At 36.8% G+C, this 24,707-nt stretch overlaps 1 protein-coding gene across 1 annotated transcript; it reads right to left on the bottom strand.

Moving 5' to 3' along the window:
• Positions 1-10,305: 10,305 nt before the first annotated feature.
• LOC126600895 (pre-mRNA-splicing factor RSE1) lies at positions 10,306-20,836 on the bottom strand. The gene is made up of 15 exons (XM_050267599.1): positions 20,527-20,836; positions 20,218-20,352; positions 20,043-20,122; positions 19,554-19,637; positions 18,798-18,885; positions 18,454-18,611; positions 16,406-18,329; positions 15,059-15,369; positions 14,532-14,847; positions 14,245-14,400; positions 13,937-14,078; positions 13,209-13,285; positions 12,264-12,394; positions 11,486-11,594; positions 10,306-10,888 (listed from the first exon to the last, which is right to left on the bottom strand). The coding sequence occupies exons 1-15, from the start codon at positions 20,698-20,700 to the stop codon at positions 10,691-10,693; spliced, it is 4,083 nt and encodes a 1,360-aa protein (XP_050123556.1). The 5' UTR covers positions 20,701-20,836; the 3' UTR covers positions 10,306-10,690.
• Positions 20,837-24,707: the final 3,871 nt, after the last annotated feature.

Raw genomic sequence — 24,707 nt, 5'->3', positions numbered from 1 at the left:
CACTTTTTGGGCATTTTTTTGATCTTCAGGTAAACAATTCTCCTTTGGAAGCATCCTCTTGATAACTCTCAAAAAGTAATCAAAACACTTGTTTGACAAACGAAACTTGATCTTGCCATGCATTAACTCCACAATTGCTGAGAGCACCGAAAAGTTCTCGCAACCCGGATATAATTCTTGCTTGGCATTTTTCAATAGTTTTTCATAGTTTTTAAATTCCTCACTGTCCATGGTTGGACGACCGTCATCTCCCCCTTCCTGATTGGTGTTGCTCGAGGCGTATGGATAAACGTCATTTATAATATTCATAACTTATTCACTAGGATCCACATTAGATTCAACAGTCTCCACTTGTGTCACGTATGAAGACGAAGCTTGGTCTAATCGTTCTCCATGATGATACCAAGTAGTATAGGTCTCCATCATCCCATTTCTTACTAAATGAAATCGAACATTTTCAAATGTCTCCCACATTGAGTTGTTACACCTTCTACATGGACATCGGATATGAGTTGAACCTGGGTTGTGTCTAGTTGCGAATTCAGTGAACTTATCTATTCCATCCAAGTACTCAACATCACATCTATTATGATTATGTATCCACTGTCTATCCATTTTGTCTGCAATCCCAATAAAAGTACAAGAGTTACAACAACTTCAACTACTGTATTGTCACCTTATTCCTCCGGTAAGGGCCTTATCCCATTCAAGAATGCACAGTTGTGTGTCGTAATTTACGATTCCAATGGATTAAATTTCGACATGGGCTAATTTCGGCAGCATCTCCTTACAGTTCTTCAAGTGCACGCTGTAGATACATAATATCCACCGTGTACTCGAAGAACAACAGGATATGTTACCAAAATTTCCACTATCGAAACCTAATTCGTGAACCGCAAACTACAACACATAACTATGCATTCCCAAATTGTCCATAAAATGGGACAATTCAAGAATTAATTGAACCGCAGTCATGCTTTCACATCCATACACGAAATTCAACTAATTCTCAAACGGGAAACTAAGCTTTTCTTGAAAAAACTGTACAAAGTTAAGTAGTATTAATTTCGTACAACACAAAACAATTTTGTACGTGATGTACAAAAATTTGTGCATACAAATAAATTAAATCACAATAATTACTAAAGCTAAATAAAATAGATAAAATTAATAAAGATCAATTACAAATTCAATCCCAAAAAACTCCAACGTGACCGGAAAAGGGCATAGCACGCAGGCAAAGGTACACAATAGAAGTTGCTCAAAAATTGGTGTTCATATGTGATAAGGGGAAATTATATAGCTATAGAAAATAGGTTAAAATGAAAACCAAACTCTTGACCGAAATTTTAGATCTTTACAATCTTCCTTAAAATATTGCTTTTGCTTTTATTTTTTTATGGTAATTTTAAAAATTTCCTATCCATGAGGATTAAAAGCTCCTTTGCACCATTAATAGATTCAGTAAATCTTCATAGAGGGCATGATATGATATGTTATAATCTGTAAAGATAAAAGGATTGTTCATAAATTTCCAAAGAATGTCCTGTTTGTCGACCCTTCTTGTTTCATATATCGAACTAGACAGCTATTTTATAATGTCAGTTTTGATTTATCAGTAGTCCAGTGATCATTTCATTTGATTCAGATTGTTTGTTCATGTAATGGTATTCGACAGGTAGATTTTCTTGAGGGACACTAATATGTGTCATATGTGTGATTTTCTTGTTGGTGAAGATGCGAAGGCCTAAAGGACGACAAACTTTGATACCCTTAAATCCCGCACAGGCTATGACTGGGTAGATTTATACCCATTATTATTTGTGCCTTTTGTGAATAAGCTTTTAGCTGTTTAGTGGTTGCTTAGTTTTATTTGTTTCTGTGCATTATGTGTTGCAGGGCCTTAAGTATGTCATGCTATTGTTTTTTGTTTAATTGGGTTACGCAAACTCAAAAGAGCCCATTATTTGCAATCACGTTAATTTTCAAGACTTTTTCAAGTCAATTTAATTTATGATGATTTGAAGTAAACGTCATTTTAATTTCCATTGTTGGTAGATTCGCAAAAGACATGTATGATTGTATTAGGCTATAAAATGAAAAGTTGTCCCTTCGTTCAATTTTAAGTTTTTGCTCATGTTTTAATCTCTCTTCCTTGCGTTGCCTCTCACGCATCAACCTCTCTTTTCTTTTCGTCTCTCACTCTTGTTTTTCCATTTCCTTCCTCATTCTATAAACAGAAAAATCAAAATATCAGCATATTAATTGCTATGCTTCAGAAACAATTGTTTAGGACTTAAAAATAGAACCTTTCTCCTCAGAATTTCTTGTTTCTCCAGCTCCTTGCGGATCCGCAACTCATGAGCTTCAACATCTTTAGCGATTCTCACTTCTTCACTCTACAAGGTGCAACTGGTTAAGTCCTTGGTTGAGAAAATATACTAATATACTAATATACTAAAGTTAACTGAACAAGTATACCTTGTGTTTCCTCTCAATTCTCAGGATAGAGTCATTAATTTGGCCTTCAGATAATACATTAGAGTTTCTAGTGCAGGTGCAACAACAGGGGGATCACTAAACTGAGTATTTACCCTCACATTAGAGAAGGAGTCCCTTTGTGCTACACTGCCATCATCAATAGGAGATCAAAATTTTCAATATATTGGGTATTTACCCTCAATCATATATGCATGATAAGAACAAAAAAGATCAAATTTTTCAATATATTGGGTAATATTAACCAAAATTTCAATACAATCATATATAAAAAAATGGATGACATAGAGGTTTTTAAATCACCTGAGTGTGATCAGGCGGCTATGGAGGTTTGCAGGTGAGCTATGGAGTTTTTGACTTGTGTTAGAACACTGAAAACTGAAAAGAAAGACAAAAAGGTATATTTTCGTGTTGACTTTGCGCAACGAATCTAGGCGTCGCGCAAAGATGAAAAAAAGTGGTAAAACAAGCTTGGTTTGGTGCCAAACTCTTGCACAACGCATAAGACGTCGCGCAAGTGGTCTTTGAGCGACGAAGGAGTGCATCACGCAAAACCGTTTTGCACGACGAAGGTACAACTACGTCGCGCAAAACTGTTTTGCGCGATGCACTCCTTCGTCACGCAAAGTACTGTCGCGCAAAGACCACTTGCGCGACGCCTTGTGTGTTAGCGTCACGCAAACATACTTTGCACGACGAAATGTGCTACGTCGTGCAAACATGTTTTTGTACTAGTGGGTATGGGTAGCCATAATATTTTAGATTCAGTAAGATCGGTTGACTTTGTACGGTTCTTGTCCTGGAAAGTAATGACCACGTTGATACTGTAAAGATCAGCTGCAAGGGTCACAAATTCCTCAAACAACATGTCGTGCCCTCGAACCACTACATTCTGAAAAACGGTTATCTTCTTGGATGTCGACATCGACCGATCCACCATAGTCACCTGACCAATTCTCTTGTCTTGATAGTATGCACTGACTTCGACGTCAATCAACGCGTGGAAGATTTTCTTCTTAGGGTTTGTGAGGGTGATGTTGAGGGCGAGGTTGTACGAGAGAGTAAGATTGCCTTCGGTATAACTGAATTGGCTGAGATAAGCACCGTTGATGGTGAAGTCGGGGCATTTGTTGTACCCCGATGTACTTTTTATGGTGAACCACAACACGAGCCCAATCATAGCAGAAAAAACCATAAACATAGTGCGGGCGGCACAGATTTTGTTGCACGCTGGCGGAGATCTTTCAGTTGCAGACATGGCTAAGGAGGGGGGATTCTCGCAGTCTGAGGTTGTAGTTGCAGGCATGGTGAAGATAGGACAGAGAGTATAAATTGCAGACACTGCGAAGATCGATATATACGTGAAGTTAAGAGAGAATAAAGAGGGTGTTGTGAGAACTGGACTGAATAATGAGAACGAGGCTGGGCGTTAATATATACAAAACTTACAAAGACAATCCAAATACGTGTAGGAGTAGGACTAGCAAATTCCGTATCTGTCTCGGACTGGGATGGAAGAGTTCATAGAAAAAGTAGTTTAGTATTTAGAAAAATAAATTTTAGGGCTTTTGAATTTTAGGGTTTAAATAGGATTTTTTTTTTAAAATTTTAACGTGAATGGTATCTAAATCTAATTCAAGTATCAATTATAGCATATCTATTATTTATAAATTTACCATCCGAAACTCTCTACCATTCCATAATTAATGTATTTTTTATGCTCCAATCATATTAAAAGAGAAAATTTTATTCAAAATTAAAATTCTTATAATTAAAAAAAGTCAACACCAATACAAAAACAATTTATTTAAAAAAAAAAAACTCATAGGTACGGAAGTATCAATACGTAAGTTTTGATACAAATGTATTGGTACATAAATATCAGTACGAGTATATTAGTACATAAGTTTTGGATGTCAACTCTAGTACAAACCTACAAAGACAGTTCTAATGTGTGTAGGAGTAGGAACAGTGTTACAAAGACAAAACGAATCAGAAAGAAGACATCAGAAACATAGCTAACTCTGTATTCGTCTCGAACTGGGATGGAAGAGTTCATATAGAAAAGGAGTATCGGGGTTGGAATTGGAGTAGATGCACAAAGCACAGGAAGAAATTGCATGGTACTGAAACACTGCGACATGATACTACTAATTCATGAGTTACAATGGGTGAAAGACAGGGTTAAGTTGTAGACTAATATATAACCATTCCATGTGGTATAACAAGAGTGAGTCTCTCTCATCGCATTAGTGATCAACTAATGAAAAGATAAAGGAGAGGAAGATAGTGAAACGGTTGTATCCAAGATTTTTCTCCATCAAGCACACTGACATGTGATACTGTTTGGGCCCAAAATGATATTATTGGGCCGAGCTTAGGTTTAGGTTTGTGTTCGGTCCAATGCTTTTCCGGAAATACTATAGGCGGTCCAGGTTGTCATAAGCGGCCAATCAGGTCAGCCGAGTCCTATTGCAGGAATGATTGATTTGGATAAGAGTGAAGAAGTTGAGTCTTGGTACAACAAGGTTCCAGGGTTGAAGGCATTGGGAATTTGGGAGTGAATCTGTTTCATTATAGAGTTTGGTTCAGAAACCTATTAGAACTAGGATTGGCCGAACCCTAATCAGATCAGATTTGGGAGTTTTAGTCCGGGTACATCCCTGGTTCGGCCAGGAATAGGTTCGCTGCTATATATATAGAAGGGAGTGTATCATTCAAGGCCCTCCAATTGAACACACAAACTGCCCTGCGCAAACTCTCGCTCTACTCGAAACCTCTCAACAACCTTGAGATTTTTGTTTTCCTTTTTCGCTAACACATCTTCAGTTTGGATAAACAGCACTGGAGCCGTAGCATCAGCCGATCGAAGAGCACCTTCAATTTGGATAAACAGCACTGCGTCGAGGCCGACTGATTACCTATCCAACACTCGGCCGATAAGGATTTTTTAGTCTTTGTTGGTAGAAGTCATCTCATTAGCCTTCTCGGCAAACTAAGGTGTTACAAGTTATTGAGCTCGACACATTGAACGCCGAGTTGTTTATTATTGGATACTCGCAAGTAAGTTTTAGAGTTCGGCATTCTGACGGTCGAACCACATTTACCATCAAGACATACATCTCTTTCGAGTATTTGTGTCTGTATAGTTTGGTGCCAGTTCGACATGCTTATACTCTTACGGATATAATCACCGTGACCGAACCCGGCGTCGACGATCTGTGAACTTCGCAATACTAGCAGCGTTGTTTTCAGGCTCTAGAACTCAAAGGTCGAGACGTGTTCCTTCCTCGGCCGCAGTCGTAAGATCGAGAAGTCAGCAACGCAACATCAACATATTTTACTTCCTGGCCAAGCTCGGCCAACGAGTTGGCATGCCCTGCACACAATCAAAGGACGTAGTTAGCTTTTTAATTACTCGGTCTGCGCGCCATGTAGGCTTGGTAGTTTTTAGGATCAATAGATACCTTCACAGGAAAGCATAGAATTGCACAAGGCAGTACTTCCGGTAAATGATGAAATTTGGTCATAATTAGGCATTCAGAGGAGTTCTAAATTGGGTCATAATTAATTAGGATTAACAACCCCAAAACCAACTCATTCAGGTTACAGATCCTGAAATGGGTAAGTTATGATCAGCTTGAGAATGTTTATGGTCCGATGGACTTATTTGGTTCGGCCAAAAACGCTTTAAAATAAACAAAATTGAGAATTTACATGACACAAGATAGGTGATCATTTTAGTTTTCTTACAAGAAAAGAGGATGATCATTTTCACACTTCAATTCTCCACATTCACACCTCTTGTTTTTCAAGTGATTGAACATAAAAATCATATATCAGTGTATCATCAACATGAAATTCCTTTAACACTTGATTTAAACATTTGACTAATGATTATATAACCCCAAACACTCGTACGTAGTTATAGAAAAAGAAAAAAAGTGTTTGAAGACAATATTCTTGGTGGTTATGGAAGGGTGAAGAAGGCCAAAAAGTTTCATTTGGTGCATTGAAAAATTGAAACTATATTAAAACAAACAAAGGGGATGCTGGGCAACTAATGGGCGCGGGATCTTGGTCCAAGAAAAAATAAAAGCACGTTTGGGTGGGAAAATTTAAGCCCAAAGTTAGAAACTATTATTTACGACATGTCATTTGTACCGTAGAACGTAGGGACCTAAATATATAGACAATTCACCTTATGACTTGATGGAAAGCCTAAAAAGAGAAGAAAAGTGTGTCGTATGAAATTGTCAAATGCCACACAACGCTTAAGCCGTATATATTTTTATTTAATGACTTGTATAAAAGTGATGCCGTGAATGCAAGATTATGTGCAAGTATTACAACAGACTTTACGAATGTCATGAATAATATTATTTAAGACATGCCAGTACTCTACGCCGTATATTTCAAGTCGTAAAAACCCCAAGTTGTTCTAGTGATTAAAGCCCTAATGAAAGTCGTTATAACAAACCTTCTCATTTTTGTGGTCGTAGCAAACATTAGTTAATTTAAGCACGGGAAGAAATTGCATAGTACTGAAACACTGCAACACGATACTACTAATTCAAGAGTTACAATGGATGAAAGACAGGGTTACGTTGTAGACTAATATATAACCATTCCACATGGTATAACAAGAGTGGGCCTCTCTCATCGCATTAGTGATTAACAAACGAGAAAGTTAAAAGCGAGTAGGATAGTGAAACGGTTATATCCAAGATTTTATCCATCAAGCACATTAAAACGTTTTTTCCAAATCGAGTCCGCCGCCAACCGTAGCAGCACCATCTGCTAAAATTTGTCCCTTTTTAATACATTTACCTCGCCGAACCTGGGGTTTTTGGCGCATACAAGTACTTTTGTTGGCAGATATAAAACTATAGTAAAGACCTCTTGTGTAAATCATTGTCTTTTACCTGTTAGTTAATCAACTAAAAATGATATTTTCAATTGCAGTCTTCAAATAGGATAGGGTAACCCAATAGGATTATATGTTTAACACTCATCTTTGCTTCAAATCATTGTCTTTTACCTGTTAGTTTTAGTCAGCTTCAAAATAATTCAGGGGTGTATTCAGAATTTTTTTTATTTTCAAAAAAATCTATGTGGCCTTAATGCATTTCATATCAGGACTATAAGTAATTTAATAATTAATTTTTATGAAAAAAACAATCTTATATAACAAACAAAAAACACGAGTTGAAAAATTAAATTAACATTGATGGATCTTAGTCTCCCTAAATTAAGCATCAATGGGGCAGTGTGTAGTCTTGTCAGCATCCCAAGATGTCCCGTTGAAACTCAAAGGAAGCCTTAGATTGTAGATGACCTCACCCCTGGAGATGACCCCTCGCCGAGGAACATTGTTCTTGTCCTGGAAAGTAATGGCCACGTCGATACTGTAAAGATCAGCTGCAGGGGTCACAAATTCCTCAAACAACATGCCGTGCGCTCGAACCACTACATTCTGAAAAACGGTTGTCTTCTTGGACGTCGACATCGGCAGATCCACCAAAGTCACCTGACCAATTCTCTTGTCTTGATAGTATGCACTGACTTTGACGTCAATCAACGTGTCGAAAAGTTTCTTCTCAGGGTTTGTGAGGGTGATGTTGAGGGCGAGGTTGTACGGCAGAGTAAGATTGCTTTCGGTATAACCGAATTAGCTGAGATAAGCACCGTTGATGGTGAAGTCGGGGCATTTGTCCCCCGAAGTAGGTATGATGAGCCACAACAAGATCCCAATCACAGCAGCAAAAAACATAATGATAGTGACGCCGTCACAGATTTTGTTGCACGCTGACGGAGATCTTTCAGTTGCAGACATGGCTAAGGAGCGGGGATTCTCGCAGTCTGAGGTTGTAGTTGCAGACATATATACAAAACTTACAAAGACAATCCTAATACGTGTAGGAGTAGGACTAGCCAACTCCGTATCTGTCTCGGACTGGGATGGAAGAGTTCATAGAAAAAGTAGTTTATTATTTAGAGAAATAAATTTTAGGGCTTTTGGATTTTAGGGTTTAAATAATTTTTTTTTTAGATTTTAACGTGAATGGTTTCTAAATCTAATTCAAGTCTCAATTATAGCATATCTATTATTTATAAATTTACCCTCCGAAACTCTCTACCATTCCATAATTAATGTATTTTTTATGCTCCAATCATATTAAAAGAGAAAATTTTATTCAAAATTAAAATTCTTACAATTAAAAAAAGTCAACACCAATACAAAAACAATTTATTTAAAATAAAAAAAAAACTCATAAGTACGGAAGTATCCGTGCATAAGTTTTGATACGAATGTATTGGTACATATTTGTACCAGTATATCGGTACATAAGTTTCGGTACGAATGCATCGGTATAAAAGTTTTGGTATAAATGACTCAGTACGTAACTCTAGTAAAGATCTACAAAGACAGTTCTAATATGTGTAGGAGTAGGAATAGTATTACAAAGACAAAACGAATCAGAAAGAAGACATCAGAAACATAGCTAAAAAGTCAATTATGATGTTATTCACTTTACCTTTTATTTTGTTTTTATCGATAAAACTTAAAGTTTTCAAATCATTTTCATTAATTTTCATTTGATTATTTGATTGAATTTTGTCGTTTTCTAGTTTAATCACCTATGTTTAACACTAATTGGGAATGTAATCATAATTAATATATAATGTGAGTGTAATCATGATTAATATATAATGTGAGGCGTTTCTAATTGGGAATGTAATCATAATTAATATATAATGTGAGTGTAATCATGATTAATATATAATGTGAGGCATGAAACGCGACACATGTTTGGCAAATAGTAGTGAGTCTCGAACTGGGATGGAAGAGTTCATATAGAAAAAGAGTATCGGAGTTGGAATTGGAGTAGATGCACAAAGCACAGGAAGAAATTGCATGGTACTGACACTGCAACTCGATACTACTAATGCATGAGTTACAATGGGTGAAAGGGGGTTAAGTTGTAGACTAATATATAACCATTCCACGTGGTATAACAAGAGTGAGTCTCTCTCATCGCATTAGTGATCAACTAATGAAAAGATAAAGGAGAGGAAGATAGTGAAACGGTTGTATCCAAGATTTTTCTCCATCAAACACACTAACCTGTGATACCTTCACAGGAAAGAATAGAATTGCACAAGACAGTACTTCTGGTAAATAATGAAATTTGGTCATAATTAGGCATTCGGAGGAGTTCTAAATTGGGTCATAATTAATTAGGATCAACAGGTTCCCAAAACCAACTCATTCGGGTTACTGATCCTGAAGTGGGTGAGCTTAAGTTATGATCAGTTTGAGAACGTTTATGGTCCGATGGACTTATTTGGTTTGGCTGAAAACGCTTTAAAATAAATAAAATTGAAAAATTTACATGACACGTGACAGGTGATCATTTTAATTTTCTTACAAGAAAAGAATAGCATTTTCGCACTCCAATTTTCCACATTCACACCTCTTGTTTTTCAAGTGATTGAACATAAAAATCATGTGTATCAGCAACATGAAATTCATTTAACCCTTGATTTAAACATTTGACTAAGGATAGTGAAACGGTTATATCCAAGATTTTATCCATCAAGCACATTAAAACGTTTTTTCCAAAGCGAGTTCGCCGCCAACCGTAGCAGCACCATCTGCTAAAATTTGTCCCTTTTTAATATATTTACCTCGCCGAACCTGGGGTTTTTGGCACATACAAGTATTTTTGTTGGCAGATATAAAACTAATGGAATGTTTGTGATAGCTTCACATAAAAACAGAGAATTGCACAAGGCAGGTACTTCCGGAAAAGAATGAAATTTACGGTCGAAATGCATTAAGAAAAATTTTCGGATTGTTTTAAGTAACATATATTGTTACATTGATTGTTTTATTTACCAGCAGCCCATATGAGCAAGCACATCTACCCAGATACAGAATTACCTGAAAGCACTTTCATCCGTGTTCCACAGTTGCATTTCGAGGGCAGCAGTTGCCCCACTCACTGTGAATCCAAGATGTTACGCCTCATCGGCATGATGGATAGCTCCGCAGTATTAACAGTTGAGAATTGAGATCTTGCAACATGGTCTTTCAAATGTGCACGGTCGCCACCCGCCTGTTAGCTTCCTCAGTTGGGAGGCTTGAAAGCCAACTTCCAGCTCACAATCAAAAGAAAATTAACGTTTAGTTTAAGGCATAATGAACCCGCTCGAGGAGTTGAACAACCTGATTAACAGGTATTGGTACATGTCGTGATTTCAGAGAGGGCTTTGGTGTGCCTTGTGCACCAAAGGGTGATGATAGTACAGCCTCTTGTTGCATACTTGTGAGCTCCAAGAATTGAGAGAGCATGTCCCCGTCAAGTATCTTAGGTACTCCCGCCTGCATCAACAAATATTGCACAAAAAGCTCACAACCACGCGCATAGGGACATGCTAACGAAAATATTAAATATGTAGACATCTGATGCACTCCGTCTTTCAAAATGAAACTACATAGCAGCGATTTTTTTTTGTTTTTCCTTTTTTTTTTTGCTCTCAAAGGCACATCAGAATTGAAAACTAAACCACCAAAGTTATCAAGGTTTTCTTTATCACCGGGGAGGGGAATTCGAAGTTTGAACTTGGGACCTCTTCCAACACTGGAAACAGAAATACCACTAGACTAGGGTTTAGTTCATGATTTATCTAGGTTTTTCTTTGAGACAAATTCTAATCAACTTTTAGAATCAGAATCTAATTTTAACTGTCAATGGTGTATATAGCGCATATTCTAAATAGAACTGTCAACAGTCCATTCTACCAGATGAAATCAAAATTGGATGGCTAACATTGACCAATTTCATCATCATCTGCGTATATCTCCATAACAAATTTTATGGCAAAAGGGGAAAAACTGAAAGAACAAAAAAGATCCAAAAGACAAATAACATGCACATGAAGGCATGAGAACACAGATCTACAATCCTACTCTCCTTACCGGGTTTTCACGACCACGATACTCATTGTGATCATTCCCAAGAATAGGAGCAGTTAACGGATGCACCACCAGTCTATCCTGGACAGCTTCTAAGAGTTCATATTCTTCCCTGGAAAACATAAATAAAGAAACAAGCTTCTTGTTAATAAAATAAATAAATTCAATATTTATTAAGCATACAGACGGCAATGCAATGCAGTGCAACATAAAAAACAATGACCATTTCTAGAAGTAGCCATAGAAACTTTGGTACACCAGCGGCTGTGGGAACTGATAAAGACAAGCTTTCTTCTTAATCTTCATTAGCCCCACAAAAAAGCCTGGCCCGACAGCCTATTGGGCTATCGCCAGGCCAGCCACTGAGCTAGCTCGGCAATGGGTCTTCAATAGGCCCTGCCCATGGGTTGTGGGCCAAGCCTAAAAACAAATTGCATATTGTATATTGGTTGATTGTGACTAGATACTTGCACTTTAGGGTATAGACGACTGGTACCTTATTACAAAAAATGAGGGGATTAGTCATTGAGCCATCTAGCTCAACAAAACTAACTCCCTTTTATCAACATGCTTTTGTCAGATTTACTTTGTTTTTATGGTAATACGAGTCATAAAACACAGGTTAAATGACCTGAAAATTGGGAGTGCTGGCTATAACATCTAAAGACTTTAAATTCATATCTAAGATATCAGACACCTTCTGTTTGTTGCAGAGCTCAAAGGATGGCAACTTTGATGAAAAAGAAGGTTAGCGAATGGGAGTTTAAGGCTATTTGTTTACCTGGATATTGGAACGAAGGTTATTATGCTTCCAAGCAGCGTACTCACAATGATAGCATTTCGAGAGAAGTCGATATTTCCATCACTGCCCTTCAATACATCATCAGCTGGAAGTTTATATGAAAATGACCCCTAGAAAGAAAATTATTAATGTGAACACAAGGTAAGCATCGTGACATCCACAACAAAATAATGGCTACTTTCAACCAGAATTTTAGCAAAGGCAATGGATATAGTGATAACATCAATCATTTTTATAGAGTGGTGCTATCCACACACCCATTTTTACCTTCCACACACCCCTTGTTAATTTCTGTCCTCTGATATTCTTCAATTCATTCGATCAAACAGCTGAAAATTGAAAAGGTGTGTGGGAAGTAAAAAGAGGGGTGTGTGGACTGGATAGCACCACCCTTTTTATATATTCTCAAAAAAAAATTTTTTTTAGGTTTCCTTCGTCATCAGCAACAGAAACTCTTAAATGTCAAGCAGCCCTAACAATTGTCAAAAATGGGAGATTCTGTTCCAGGCCAGGATCACAAGAGCCAGCCAAATCCAAGGTGCGCCAGGTGTTCACCTCCGCCACAATTTTGACAAAAAGAGCTTTTACAATTTAAATTTAAAGTCAGGCTTGAAGATCCAATTTGAAAACATACCCAATAATATTTTCTTCAAAACCCCAAAAACAAACAAATAATAGTCCATTAATCTGTACTCTTTCCTATCCAAATAAAGGGGAAAAACAAACATAATCTAATTTGAGATAGACGCTGTACAACATTATCTTTACACTTTTTCCAAACATCAAACTACAACGTGTCAAAAATAACGGTTCACATTTTTTTTCCAAGTAAATGTTTACTTACAATTTGGTGAAAAATGAGATATGAAAAGAAACAACTAGACATTGGTGCCCATATGCAACATTAGAGTGTAAAAGATGTACCTTCCTGATGCTCATAGCTATCTCCCCCATATAATATGCACAGCTCACTGTTAAATTACATTCTGGACTTGCACTATCTGGTTCACAGATTAGAAAGAAGGGAAAAGTTAAATGGTATCACTTTCATCTGCACCAAATGTGCATGAACAGAATCTCTAGATAAAATGAAGGAAACCAAACAATATGAAAGTACTAACAAGTTTCACTACAACCATTCTTTTTCTGTTCAGAATCCACGACAACATTATCAATTAAATTATCACCTACATTGACTTTCCCATAAGTGATAGCACAAATTCTCTTGATAGTGTCAGAAGATCCATCACGACATGAACAAAGTGTTATGCGCATTACCATTTAATTCAGGCTGTCTGAAATATAACATACCAATTGTAAAACTACAACGTTCAATTTCCCACAAAACCAATTCTACTATACCAACCAGCCAATTGTGGTGGAGCATCTCTCTTATGATCCAAATCACAGAAACCTTTCCAACAAGCAAGTACCACATTCCCAACAATTGTACTTTGAATTCCAAACAGACATGAAATTGTTTCTTCATATTTAGAGCAGATACATGGATAGTCCAATGTTTCTCTATAAACCATTTTTGAGTTGCACTTCTGCTTTTGATGCAACCCTCAACTGGATTTTATAAGACATAAAAGCTGGAACAACTAAGATATATGCCATTAATTTGTATTTTTACAGAAGTTATCTTTTACCTTCTGAGTAATCTGCAGATGAAAGGATAGCAATGCTTCCCTTCCGATCTGAAACAACAGCAGTATTGACATCCATAAGAATGCAATCAGCAACTAATCTCTGACATGGATCAAAGTACAGTTGCTGCAGCTTTTTGGAATCCTGCCACACAAGACAATATCAAGACAGATAATATAAATAATGGGTATGTTCCTGCTACTTCAAAAATATAAATCACATGTCACTTCTAATGCAAGTCGAATGTAAAATGAGAGAGAGAGAGAGAGAGACAACATGAAAATGACTGACAGAAATCCATAATGCTTACCTCATGATAAGCATAGAAAAGGACACCATCACGACAATCACCAACAGCAATTGTAGTGAAATGTGCAGTCAATGATGTAATCATAAAACGTGTCCTTGCCACATTAAACTTTCTCACTCTTTGTGGGTTGTCATTGGGGAAACCACATACATAAAACTGAGAAAAGAAGAGCAAAATCTCTGTCAACAATTGTCATGCACTAACCATATTTACCTTTTAAAACATGCTTATGGAACAATATACATGTAAAAGAAAGAACAGAAGAATAAAGATAATTTAACACTTACAGCATTGCCAGCAGAAGCCAAGAAGTAACGATCAAGATAAGAGCAGATTGCAAGTACCATTCCAGACCATGTGGATGAATAAGCGAATCGAAACTGCCATGCTTCAGTTTCTTCAAGTTTAATTCCATCACAGCTAGTGTCATCTGGACTACTGCAGAGACTACTGCTAGAAAGCTGTTCTGTGGCATATCCAACAATTTCATGAAACGGAGATGCTCGTTGAGAAGATGACCCTGCCTTTGAGCAGAATGTCATTGAGCCACTGTCTGAATTTTGCATGTGTTCAAGACAAAGAACAATAAGACGGCCCTTGGTACTGCCAATAAGAATCCAGTTAGATTGGCAGGTCTATGAAACTGAAGAAATTGAGAGTGACCATCAATGCCCTGAAGGTAATTAACATTTATGTCTTGAAAACTTCCGTTTACAGCTGAACCTTTTAAACTTAGGCAGTGTGAACTTTAGTCAGAGAGAAGTAGAAAGCGAGTGACACAGAGAGGAAATAAATACAAAGACACATGCTTTACCTCTCAGCCTCACCACTGGGCATTATGGCTGGACCAGAAGATAAGCTCGTCCCAACCACAAGAACTTGTTCATTTCCAACCCTCACTAACTCCATTGATTTTCCTGTTTCACCAGGTTCAAGTTTGAAGGATGACAGCACAGACCCACTTAGAGGATCAACGAAACATATATCTGATGAGCATGTATCATCAATCAAATCAGTCCTCATCACAAGCAATAGCCTGCTTTCACTATGATAAAGGACCTCTCTCGGAGTGCCTCCAAGATGAAACTTCTGCACATTAAGCCTATTGCTGTGCACCATCTCTACCTAGAATCATCATTTAACATGGACTTGAATCAATACATCCGACTTCAAGATAATTTAGTGAAAAAATTTATCTTTTAGTTAGAAAATCTTAGGAAAAATAATATCATTACTAACACAAGTCCCCCAGACTTGGGAGCTTTTATGCTTTACACACAAGCACTCATATAAGCTAGTACATAACATACATGTAATCCAAACATACTAAGACTTGCAATTCGTTGATTTGGTCCATTGAAGGTCTCAAATTCTCACAAATGTGGCGAAGGCAGAACTCAATGTCATGTCCTTCAATGATGCCAAATGACCTCACAAGCAAAGCCACCTAGCACCTAAAACAGACACTAATATGAACTTTACTAGGAAAGTGTTAGTTTATTTACTGCACCTTATCACTTTTGGATAAATCATGCAATCAATAAATTAGAAGCAAATCAACCTCGCAGATCTGGCCACTTGCAGTCATCAGTCTTTTTTCAAATATTTTGATTTCCATTTTGATGACACTTAGTTTATCAGGCAAACACATAAAGCATAAGTGAGCATACAATTATATATTAGGGAACTAAAGAGACGTTTCTATAGGATTATGATTTATGCAACAAACCTCAGTCCAATTTTAATCACATAATTCCCATAATCCTATGTACCCAAAGCCACCCAGTAATACTAAAAAAATTCCACTTTTTTCTGTTTTCCCTTCAAAACCCATCTCATGCCATTACCAATAATCAACGCTACAAGAAGTACCAGTAAATGGACCAAAATATCTACAGTTCCCAAATTAATGTACCCTTCTCTTAGATATGAAACCATGAAAATCTAGAAATCTGTGAAAATTAAATCTTAATTCTTTAGATGAAGCAGCTCCAGTTAATATGATAATATTTTCTGAGAAGAGTTAATATGATAATATATCAATTACAAGATGACAAAAGTATAACTACAAACAAACAATTTTTCTTATATAAGACTAGATTCGACAAAATGAAAGCTATAGACCAACAAGAGCACATGACAATATGGATAGAATTCTCACCAAATGTAGACAGTTCTCTGCAACAAATAAAATTCCCTTAGGGCATTCGACATAACATACAGGAGTGACATGTGTTGAAGATTGAAATGAGATAGAAGTGTACGAGATACTGTGCCTTGCAGTATGTAACAACCAAGGCCTATCACTGAGAACAACTATATCACCATCTATCGAGTCACTCAAAGGAACCAAGAAAACTGGAGTGATGCCAATGCGACGAGTGGCAATCAACTGCAGCTCAACAGGATAATAGTCCTTTGTCTTCTCATATAACTTATCATATATTTGTCGGCCAACAAGACTCTGACTGGTTAAAACAGACAGAGGCATTGCAGAGGCAGCAGGCCATTCAAAACGAAGTAGCATTCCATTCCTCAATCCCGCAAGGACATACAATCTGTCAACTAATACAAGCCTTACATCTTGAGGAATGCAGCCACTAATAGCTGTTCCTAAAGTATTTGTTAATGAGATCATCCCAGAAGCAAGAATTGTCACGCCTTCATTAGGCCCATAAGACAAAACTTCCACTGAGGGCTTGTGTGTGCCAATAACAAAGGTATTACTTACGTCGACTCCAAATGGGAGAGAATTATTGGTTTGCCCAAAACGTTTATGAGGAATAGAAACACATGATAATTCATTTTGCAAGCTCAAATGTTGCATCTCATAAATTTCATACTGATGTGACGAAAGCACTCTGACCCCAAGAATGAATAAAAAGCATGGATTAGATGAAGAAACAACAATGAGATTATGCCCAACAGCCCCCAAACTGATACTCATATTTTCTGGGAACCAAGATGTGAAAACAGGAGAAGGAAGTGGAATACCTTCAGAATGGGCAGCCTTGGTGGGCAAACAGACCCTAACTGCATTTTTGTGAATCTGAACCAGCAACCCATCATTTACAATACCACAAGCCAAAGTACTAACATCAGGCTGAAAACCAACTGAATCCGTCACATCAGTAAAGCTTAAACCAACTGATAATACCCTGGTCTCCTCTACAAATGATAGCACAAGAAAAGAATGGTAAGAATCAATTACTTTCATTCGTAATGTCCAAGTACCAGTAATTCCTTGATAAATAGGCGCAGTCCTTAGTAGCTTTTCCACACTGATACCACTTCTAATAAGCCTTAATGATCCCTCAGGTGCCACTCCACAACAGGCAAACATTTGATCATGTTTTTCATCATGGTAATCAACAACTGACATATCCAACACTGGGGCAATATTTTGAATAGGACTTGTGTAAAGAAGCATTCCATTTTCCATTTTCAAGACCATTCCATCCCCCATGTCTACTAGTGCAGCAAGAAACCCGCCTTCAGCCCACAGAAGTGCCTTGGATGGTGAACCTTGGTAAAGACATTCAGATTCTTGAACCTTGGGGCCATCAGGACCAAAGATAATTTCGATCATGAAATATTCTCCTGTATCTGCACAAACGATCATTCTAGGATTTTTTACATTCCCCAGTTCCCAAGTCCATGAACACACATGTTTGTAAGTCACATTCACATTGTATTTATCACCGTCTATGCACATTGGATCTAAATCGCTCAGTTCTAGTAAAGCACAAGCAGCTACATTGAATAAACCTCCTTCATCATCAACCTGAAGTACTCTAGACAGATCACATCCTCTAGATGACTCTTGAACAAAATTTGCCTCATCAACCACATTGGATAAGAAATTTGAGCTTGTTCTACAGACACAGAAGGGGTTGTGTGCATCTCTAAGATCCATTAGGAGAGCATCACCCTCCCTAAACATAAAAGCAAATCCATGAGAATGAGGAACTTCAACAATACTATGTGCTAATGGTCCATCTTCAACGTATGTAGAAATAACATATATATCCTGATCCCTAATATTCCATCCCAGTAACAGCAATTCATTAAGGACTGCATCTCTCCTGCAATTCCAATTGTATATAGGTTCATCAAAAAATAGAACAGAAAAATGACTTCTATCCTCAAACCATGTAAGCATTGAAATCACACTTTTTTGGAATCTCCAAGTACACATGATAATCATACCTATTTAGAATAATGGCAAGTACAGGACTATGCTCCTTACTTGATTGACTAGGATCCTTTGAAATAAAGCTCATGCTCCATATGGTACCGTGAATACTGTTTTTCTGGACTCTGGCAGCACTCCCATCTACTTCATTTTCTGGGGGAAATAGTATTTTCTGAAATTGATCCACAACAGAACACCTCAATAACTTTGCATGAATATATTGGTATCCCAAAATTAAATAAAGCAGCTTGATATGTTAATTTTTTTTTTCATTATAAACAAACAATTCATACGTAATTTTCTCTAGCACACACATTAGCATAGAACATATCACAGGAAGGGGGGAAAGCAGCTCAACCTTATCAATAATGTCACTGCCTCCAGACAATGAAACAGAGAACATAGCCAAACGGTTTTCATAAGCACTAGCAGCAATGAAACAGCCACTGCAAAAAATAAAAAGATTAATCAGGAGTTTAGGACTGCAGAAAAAACAATTAGAATACCAACAGCTTATTTTCACATATTCTTCATTTCTTTCTTGTTTTATTCTCTCCCCCTCCCCAACTACCAAAAGAAAAACTAACTTTAATTGTTTTATTCAACAATATTTTAAAATTACACTTTTCTACCACATAAGAACATGCAAGAGAAATTAAACTAAAAAGTCTAAAATTAATATTCTCAAGCAATATCCAAAATTTTCCAGGAAGACAACAAGACATTTAGTAAACAAACAAAGATACCTATTTATTGTCACAACTATTTCAGGCTGCACATCCATGAATTAAAGAATGTACGCTGGCGTAAAAGAAGACATAGCACCACAAAGGCAACAAAAATGAAGAAGTTCACAAGAGAAAGACAAAGAAATGGAAACCATAACAAGTCAACTTATCAAAATTCACTGAAAAGTAATAATTATTCCTAAGCCTTCTCATTCTCCAATAACATGCAATCACACGGCTACTTCAAATAATGACCAGGGGCAAAGATACACCTCAAAAAGAAATTTCATTATGGAAACTGAAAGGAGATGAGAAGGAATACGGAACACATACTATGCCGGAATGCATATTCTTTTTCAAAATTTCAAATTACAATGGAAAATTACCTTGAATCGATTGCTAGCATTCTTCCAAGCTGATTCCTTGAATTTCCAGGATTAGAAAGTTGAACTTGTGTCACAGGAAAAAACCTAGGTAAGCATTTCCAAGTTAGATAAGAGTACCGGCAGAAGAAGGGTCGATTATTAGTGTTGACAATTTGGAAGATAAAATTTTGGAGCATGTATTGTTAGGTTCAATGGCAAGTGCCTTCGCCCATGAGCGGTAGGTCTCGGGTTCGAGACTTGGGAGCAGCCTCTCCATAAATGGGGGTAAGGCTAGCCGACATTTACCTCTCCCAGACCCTGCGTAAAGCGGGAGCCTTGTGCACTGGGTACGACCTTTATTGTTAGGTTCAATTTCTATACTTCGTAGAATCTAGCATTTACTATCAAAACCTTTTGCCGGTCTCTGGAGAGGCTTACTAATTTTATTGCACTGCTCATAAAGTAGTAACCAATACTGAAAAATTGAACACAGCTAAAACGTAACTTTACCTGTGCATTTCATTGCAAAACGAGAGAAACGAGAGCTTCCCGGAATCAGAAATAACAACCAAAAGGTCTTTACCCACCATCTACAACAAGAAGTACTTATTTCACTGAATACAATTTAGATAATTCTCGAAAACAACAAGAAAGAAGAAACGATTCTTGAAAGCGAACGAAATACCTGCGGGTTTTGCGTGCAGAATTTGTCATTCCAGGGTAGAATGGAAATGTCTTTAATGGTACCAAACACAGGCTGCTCACATATAGATTGTACAATTCCATCTTCCCCAATTATTACCAACTCTATTGAAGTCTCCTGAAATTTACCCAAAATTCAACACTCCGATTAAGCTTTTCGGAACAGCATATTATCTTTGTTCCTAAGTCCCAACAAAATTACAATCAAACACGAGGAGATTAATCATTTGACCCCAAAACTACCCTACTGCTAAAAAAAGCTGCAGAAAATAGAGAGAAAGAGAGAAATGACCTTGCCGAAGACGACGTCGTAAGTGGTGGGGAAGCGGATGTGACCGTAGAGGACCTGAAGTACGACGCTTCCGCGGAGGACGCACTTGGCGAGGTAGTGAGAGCTGCTGGAGGAGGAGGCCGACGAAGACGATCGAGACTTGGCGGAGGAACACTCTTCCTCTGAGACAGCCATTGATGACGATGGCTATGAGGAATTTTCAAAAGCTAGGGTTTCTGTTTGTTTCCCGATAAAACTTAACGCTCTCTGGTTTTCCGACAACTTTGAAGTCAGAAGTATGTCATGGTATGCAAACCCCACAGGTGTCCCTGTATAGGGAGAGAGTTTATGATTACTTAATTAATTATTCAACTAATCCTTATCTAATTTTTTTTTCAAACGATTTTATAATTCATAAGTTTATGAGACGTAAATATAGTGTTTGTTTGATACTTAGTTCTCGTTTGGTATTGTTAAAAATAGTGGGTATGTATGCCCACATGCACATAGTAAACCCATATACACATAATAAACATTTCACAAGTTTAATAATGTTTTATTTGCTCTATAAATAGAGCATTACAACTGTTCAAAAGGGGTGATAAAAAAATGAAGAATTGGATATGAATGTGAGGGACTCACAGGAGAGAGAGGAAGGAAAAGAAAGAGAGAAAAGAGAGGAAGAGGAGATGAGATAATAGAGAAAGTTATCTTTGTACTCTTATTATTCTAAATTATTATGAAAGCACCACTGTTGTCCCGAGGACGTACTCTAGTCACACTGACTGTAGAGGAACCTCGTAAATTTTGTGTCTTGTTTATTTATTCCACTGCACACACCGTCGATTTTACAATACGTTATCAGCACGAGAAGTTCTCGTGCCAATGGAAAAGCACAACGCCACAAATCCTGTTCACCTCCTTCAGCTGGAATCTCACAGATAAAAAAATCTTTTCATTTCATCTTAAAATCTTTATACTACTGATTTTCCTTAAGCAAATATATATATATGTATATATGTTGTTGCATGACTGTATATCATTCTTTGCAGAAGCAAAAGAGTACAGACTCAAAATTCGTAGAGAATTTGACAGCCATGTAAACAACCTCGGAACTCTAACTTGCGGACCTCGGATTGAAATACGTTCTTCTTGAAAGTTGTTCGTCCGTTCAGTATCTACAACATATCTAAATTTCAGAAAACTTTAATGGTGCGATCGTCGCAGATGTTTGAAATACCAAACTAGTTTCCAATTTCCGCAGAAAATTGGACAGCCACCTTATGAGTACCAAAACTCCATTTCGGTAGCTCAAATCGAAATTGTTTCTTCACAAAAGTTGTTCAGTATCCTCTTATCCATATCATTCTAAAATTTGAACTAAATCTAATGGTTTGATCTTTTCATAAGTTGCAGACGCTCTTAACTCTAAAACTTATGAGAACCGTTTCGACTTTTTCCAAACTCACCGGAGGAGAAACACCAATTGGAACTTACTGTTACTATTATTTACTGAGTAACCAAAATGACTTCAGAACTGTGAAATAAAAATAAAAATAAAAGGAATCAGACAAAAGAAGTGGCAAACCAAGAAAAAGAAAAAGCAAAAGATGAGGACTTAATCATTGTATTTTTTGTTTTGGCATATTTATGTGCATGATGTTGGTTTAAAGTCCATGTCACAAGTTATATTTATTTAAAGCAATTTATTTACAGTGGGTAGAATTATTACCCTTTGATTTAAAGCTTTGATATTTATGAGAATGGTGTTGAATCAAAGTCTTTGTCACAAGCTTTATTTACTTAAAAACAATTTATTTATCATGGACGGTTTTACTGCCTACTGCTTTAAGTTTTGATTTATGTGAATGGTGCTGAATTAAAGCCCTTGTCACAAGCTTTATTTACTTAAATTCAATTGATTTACTGTGGCTGGAATTACCGCATATTGCTTTAATTTATTTATTGTACTTACCTTTTGTTACGATAAATATATATAGGGCCTAAACTTCCTTGATCAGATCAGAACCTGAAGTTTCTTGATCCTCATCATATAAAATGATTGGAAGTTCCATCACGCAAAAAGATCAGGTATAAAGTCCCTTGATCCTGAAAATCAGGACATGAAATTCCTTGATGAGTATCGTAAGTTTGAAGTGTCGTAGTGCCTCAACTTAATTGTAATAAAGGAAATAAAAGTCTCAATCCACAGACTATTTAATAAGGACCAGAAGTTCCTTATGTCCATACTCAAAATGGTTTAGCAGAAGCATTTATTAAGCAGATAAAATTGATTACCCGCGCTCTGCTCATGAAAACGAAATTGCAAGTTTTTTACATGTGGACATGTCATTTTACATAATTCACTATTAAGTTTGGTTGAGACCAGTTACCAACCATCGATATTTCTCAGTACAACTTGTGTTTAGGCACCAGCCAAACATTACACATTTACGAGTTTTTGGTTGTGTTATCTATGTGCCTATTGCACTGCCACAACGTACTGAAATGAGGCATCATCGCTGATTGGGCATTGATGTTGATTACCATCTATCATTCAATATTTGGAACCCTTGACTAGGGATATGTTTACCGCGTGGTTTGCGGACTGTCATTTTGATAAGACAATTTTCCCGTCGTTAGGGGGAGAAAATATCGTTCAAAAGAACGATGAGAAAATATCATTCCAGAAGAATGATGAGAAAAGATCGTTCCAGAAGAACAAAGAGAATTTGTCTTATGATTCACGAAGTAATCAATGAGAAAATGAAATAAGAATAATTGAATGATGTAACGAAAGTGATGAAATCATATACACTTGCTGCAAATGTGCCTACAAGAATTGATGTCCCTGTTGGACAAAATTATGATGTAGTAAATAATTTATCTGTTGTACGCCTGAAGCGTGGCAGACTCTTAGACTCAAAAGGTTCATTCATTCGAAAAAAGAAGAATATGACACTACTAAACTATTACATTCCAGAAGCATAACTGTTGCATGCCAGAAGCATAACAGTTGCCGCATGGATATACGTCCCAGAAAGGACAATCCGCAGACATGGGAATGTTGATGTCTCATGCATGGAGCATGATAGACATATAGGTTCTAATGACTTAACTCCCGGAAGTGGAGATTAAAATCCAAGCTCTATAACACTCTATAAGAGGTTATGATCTGCATTCTCTAACTTACGACTATCCTGGAAGAGATAGTATAATGCCCTTGAAGAGGCAATGGATATCCAAAGAAATGAAAAACTTTTATGCATGCGCATGCACATAAGAATATGGGATCACGGATTGATGATAACCAATGATAATTTTGGTTTTTACAAGTAGCTACTAAATTCATCAATGAGCTGTGTTGATATTGAGTACCGTTCTTTTTCGTCAACAAAATTATTGGCCAAAAATGGAGAAAGTCAATTCCATGACAATTTTGTAAGAACGTGGAAAAATGGACCTATATATTTGAACATAATACAAATAGCCAAAAGATGTTGAACCAAGGAGGTTACATTGGGCATTTGTAATACAGTAAAATACACTCACATGATATGACACAAGGTATTGAAACCTGAAATTATATTCTTGTAAACGAGTTCATATGAATGGAGAATTATATACGAAGGGTTGTGAGTCATCCACATCATATCTTCATAAGTAAATCCCTCAAGTATACATGGGAGCAAATTACTTTGTATAAATTCCAAAAGAAAATGTGTCATGAAGTGTAGAAAATCCTTGAAGGATTCAAATTGCTTGAAGTAAACCCCAGAAGGGTAAAGGGTAAAGCATAAAATATGTACTCAATACCAATGGATGGTATAAATTGCCTTAGTGAGTACTATCATTATGATATTGTTCCAATATACTAAAATCTCTTGCAAGAGTCAATGACATTAAATTAGAAATCCTGAAGAGTTGATGATATTAAATTAGGACTCCTGAAGAGTCAAGAAAGATAATAAAGTGTTGAGAGAAATATTGTCTCGAGCTGCAGATCGAACAATCTACCAACACAAATTTTATCCATGATGTCTATGATATTAAAAGAACCATATGGATTGAAGATTATGAGTTGAATACTCAAATGATATAGAAAGATCATTTATCTTCATGAGAGTAAAGATAAATTAATGTTTGGTCTAGAAGTACCACATCTTAGTGAAGTATATACTTTATTGTATTTGGCACAATAC

This window comes from Malus sylvestris, chromosome 14 (assembly GCF_916048215.2).
Source record: "Malus sylvestris chromosome 14, drMalSylv7.2, whole genome shotgun sequence".
Classification (NCBI taxonomy): domain Eukaryota; kingdom Viridiplantae; phylum Streptophyta; class Magnoliopsida; order Rosales; family Rosaceae; genus Malus; species Malus sylvestris.
Note: the sequence above shows the minus strand (reverse complement) of the source record. Positions and strands in the feature narration are given on the sequence as shown.

What these genes read in the sequence shown, in the direction of transcription:
- LOC126600895 (XM_050267599.1), bottom strand. Translation starts at nt 20,700, where the DNA reads ATGGCTGTCTCAGAGGAAGAGTGTTCCTCCGCCAAGTCTCGATCGTCT. An exon ending in TAGCTATGAGCATCAGGAAG is followed by an intron (nt 12,395 to 13,208) that starts GTACATCTTTTA and finishes TTTTCTTTCTAG; the next exon opens with GGGTCATTTTCATATAAACT. An exon ending in ACCTTCGTTCCAATATCCAG is followed by an intron (nt 11,595 to 12,263) that starts GTAAACAAATAG and finishes TATGTTTTCCAG; the next exon opens with GGAAGAATATGAACTCTTAG.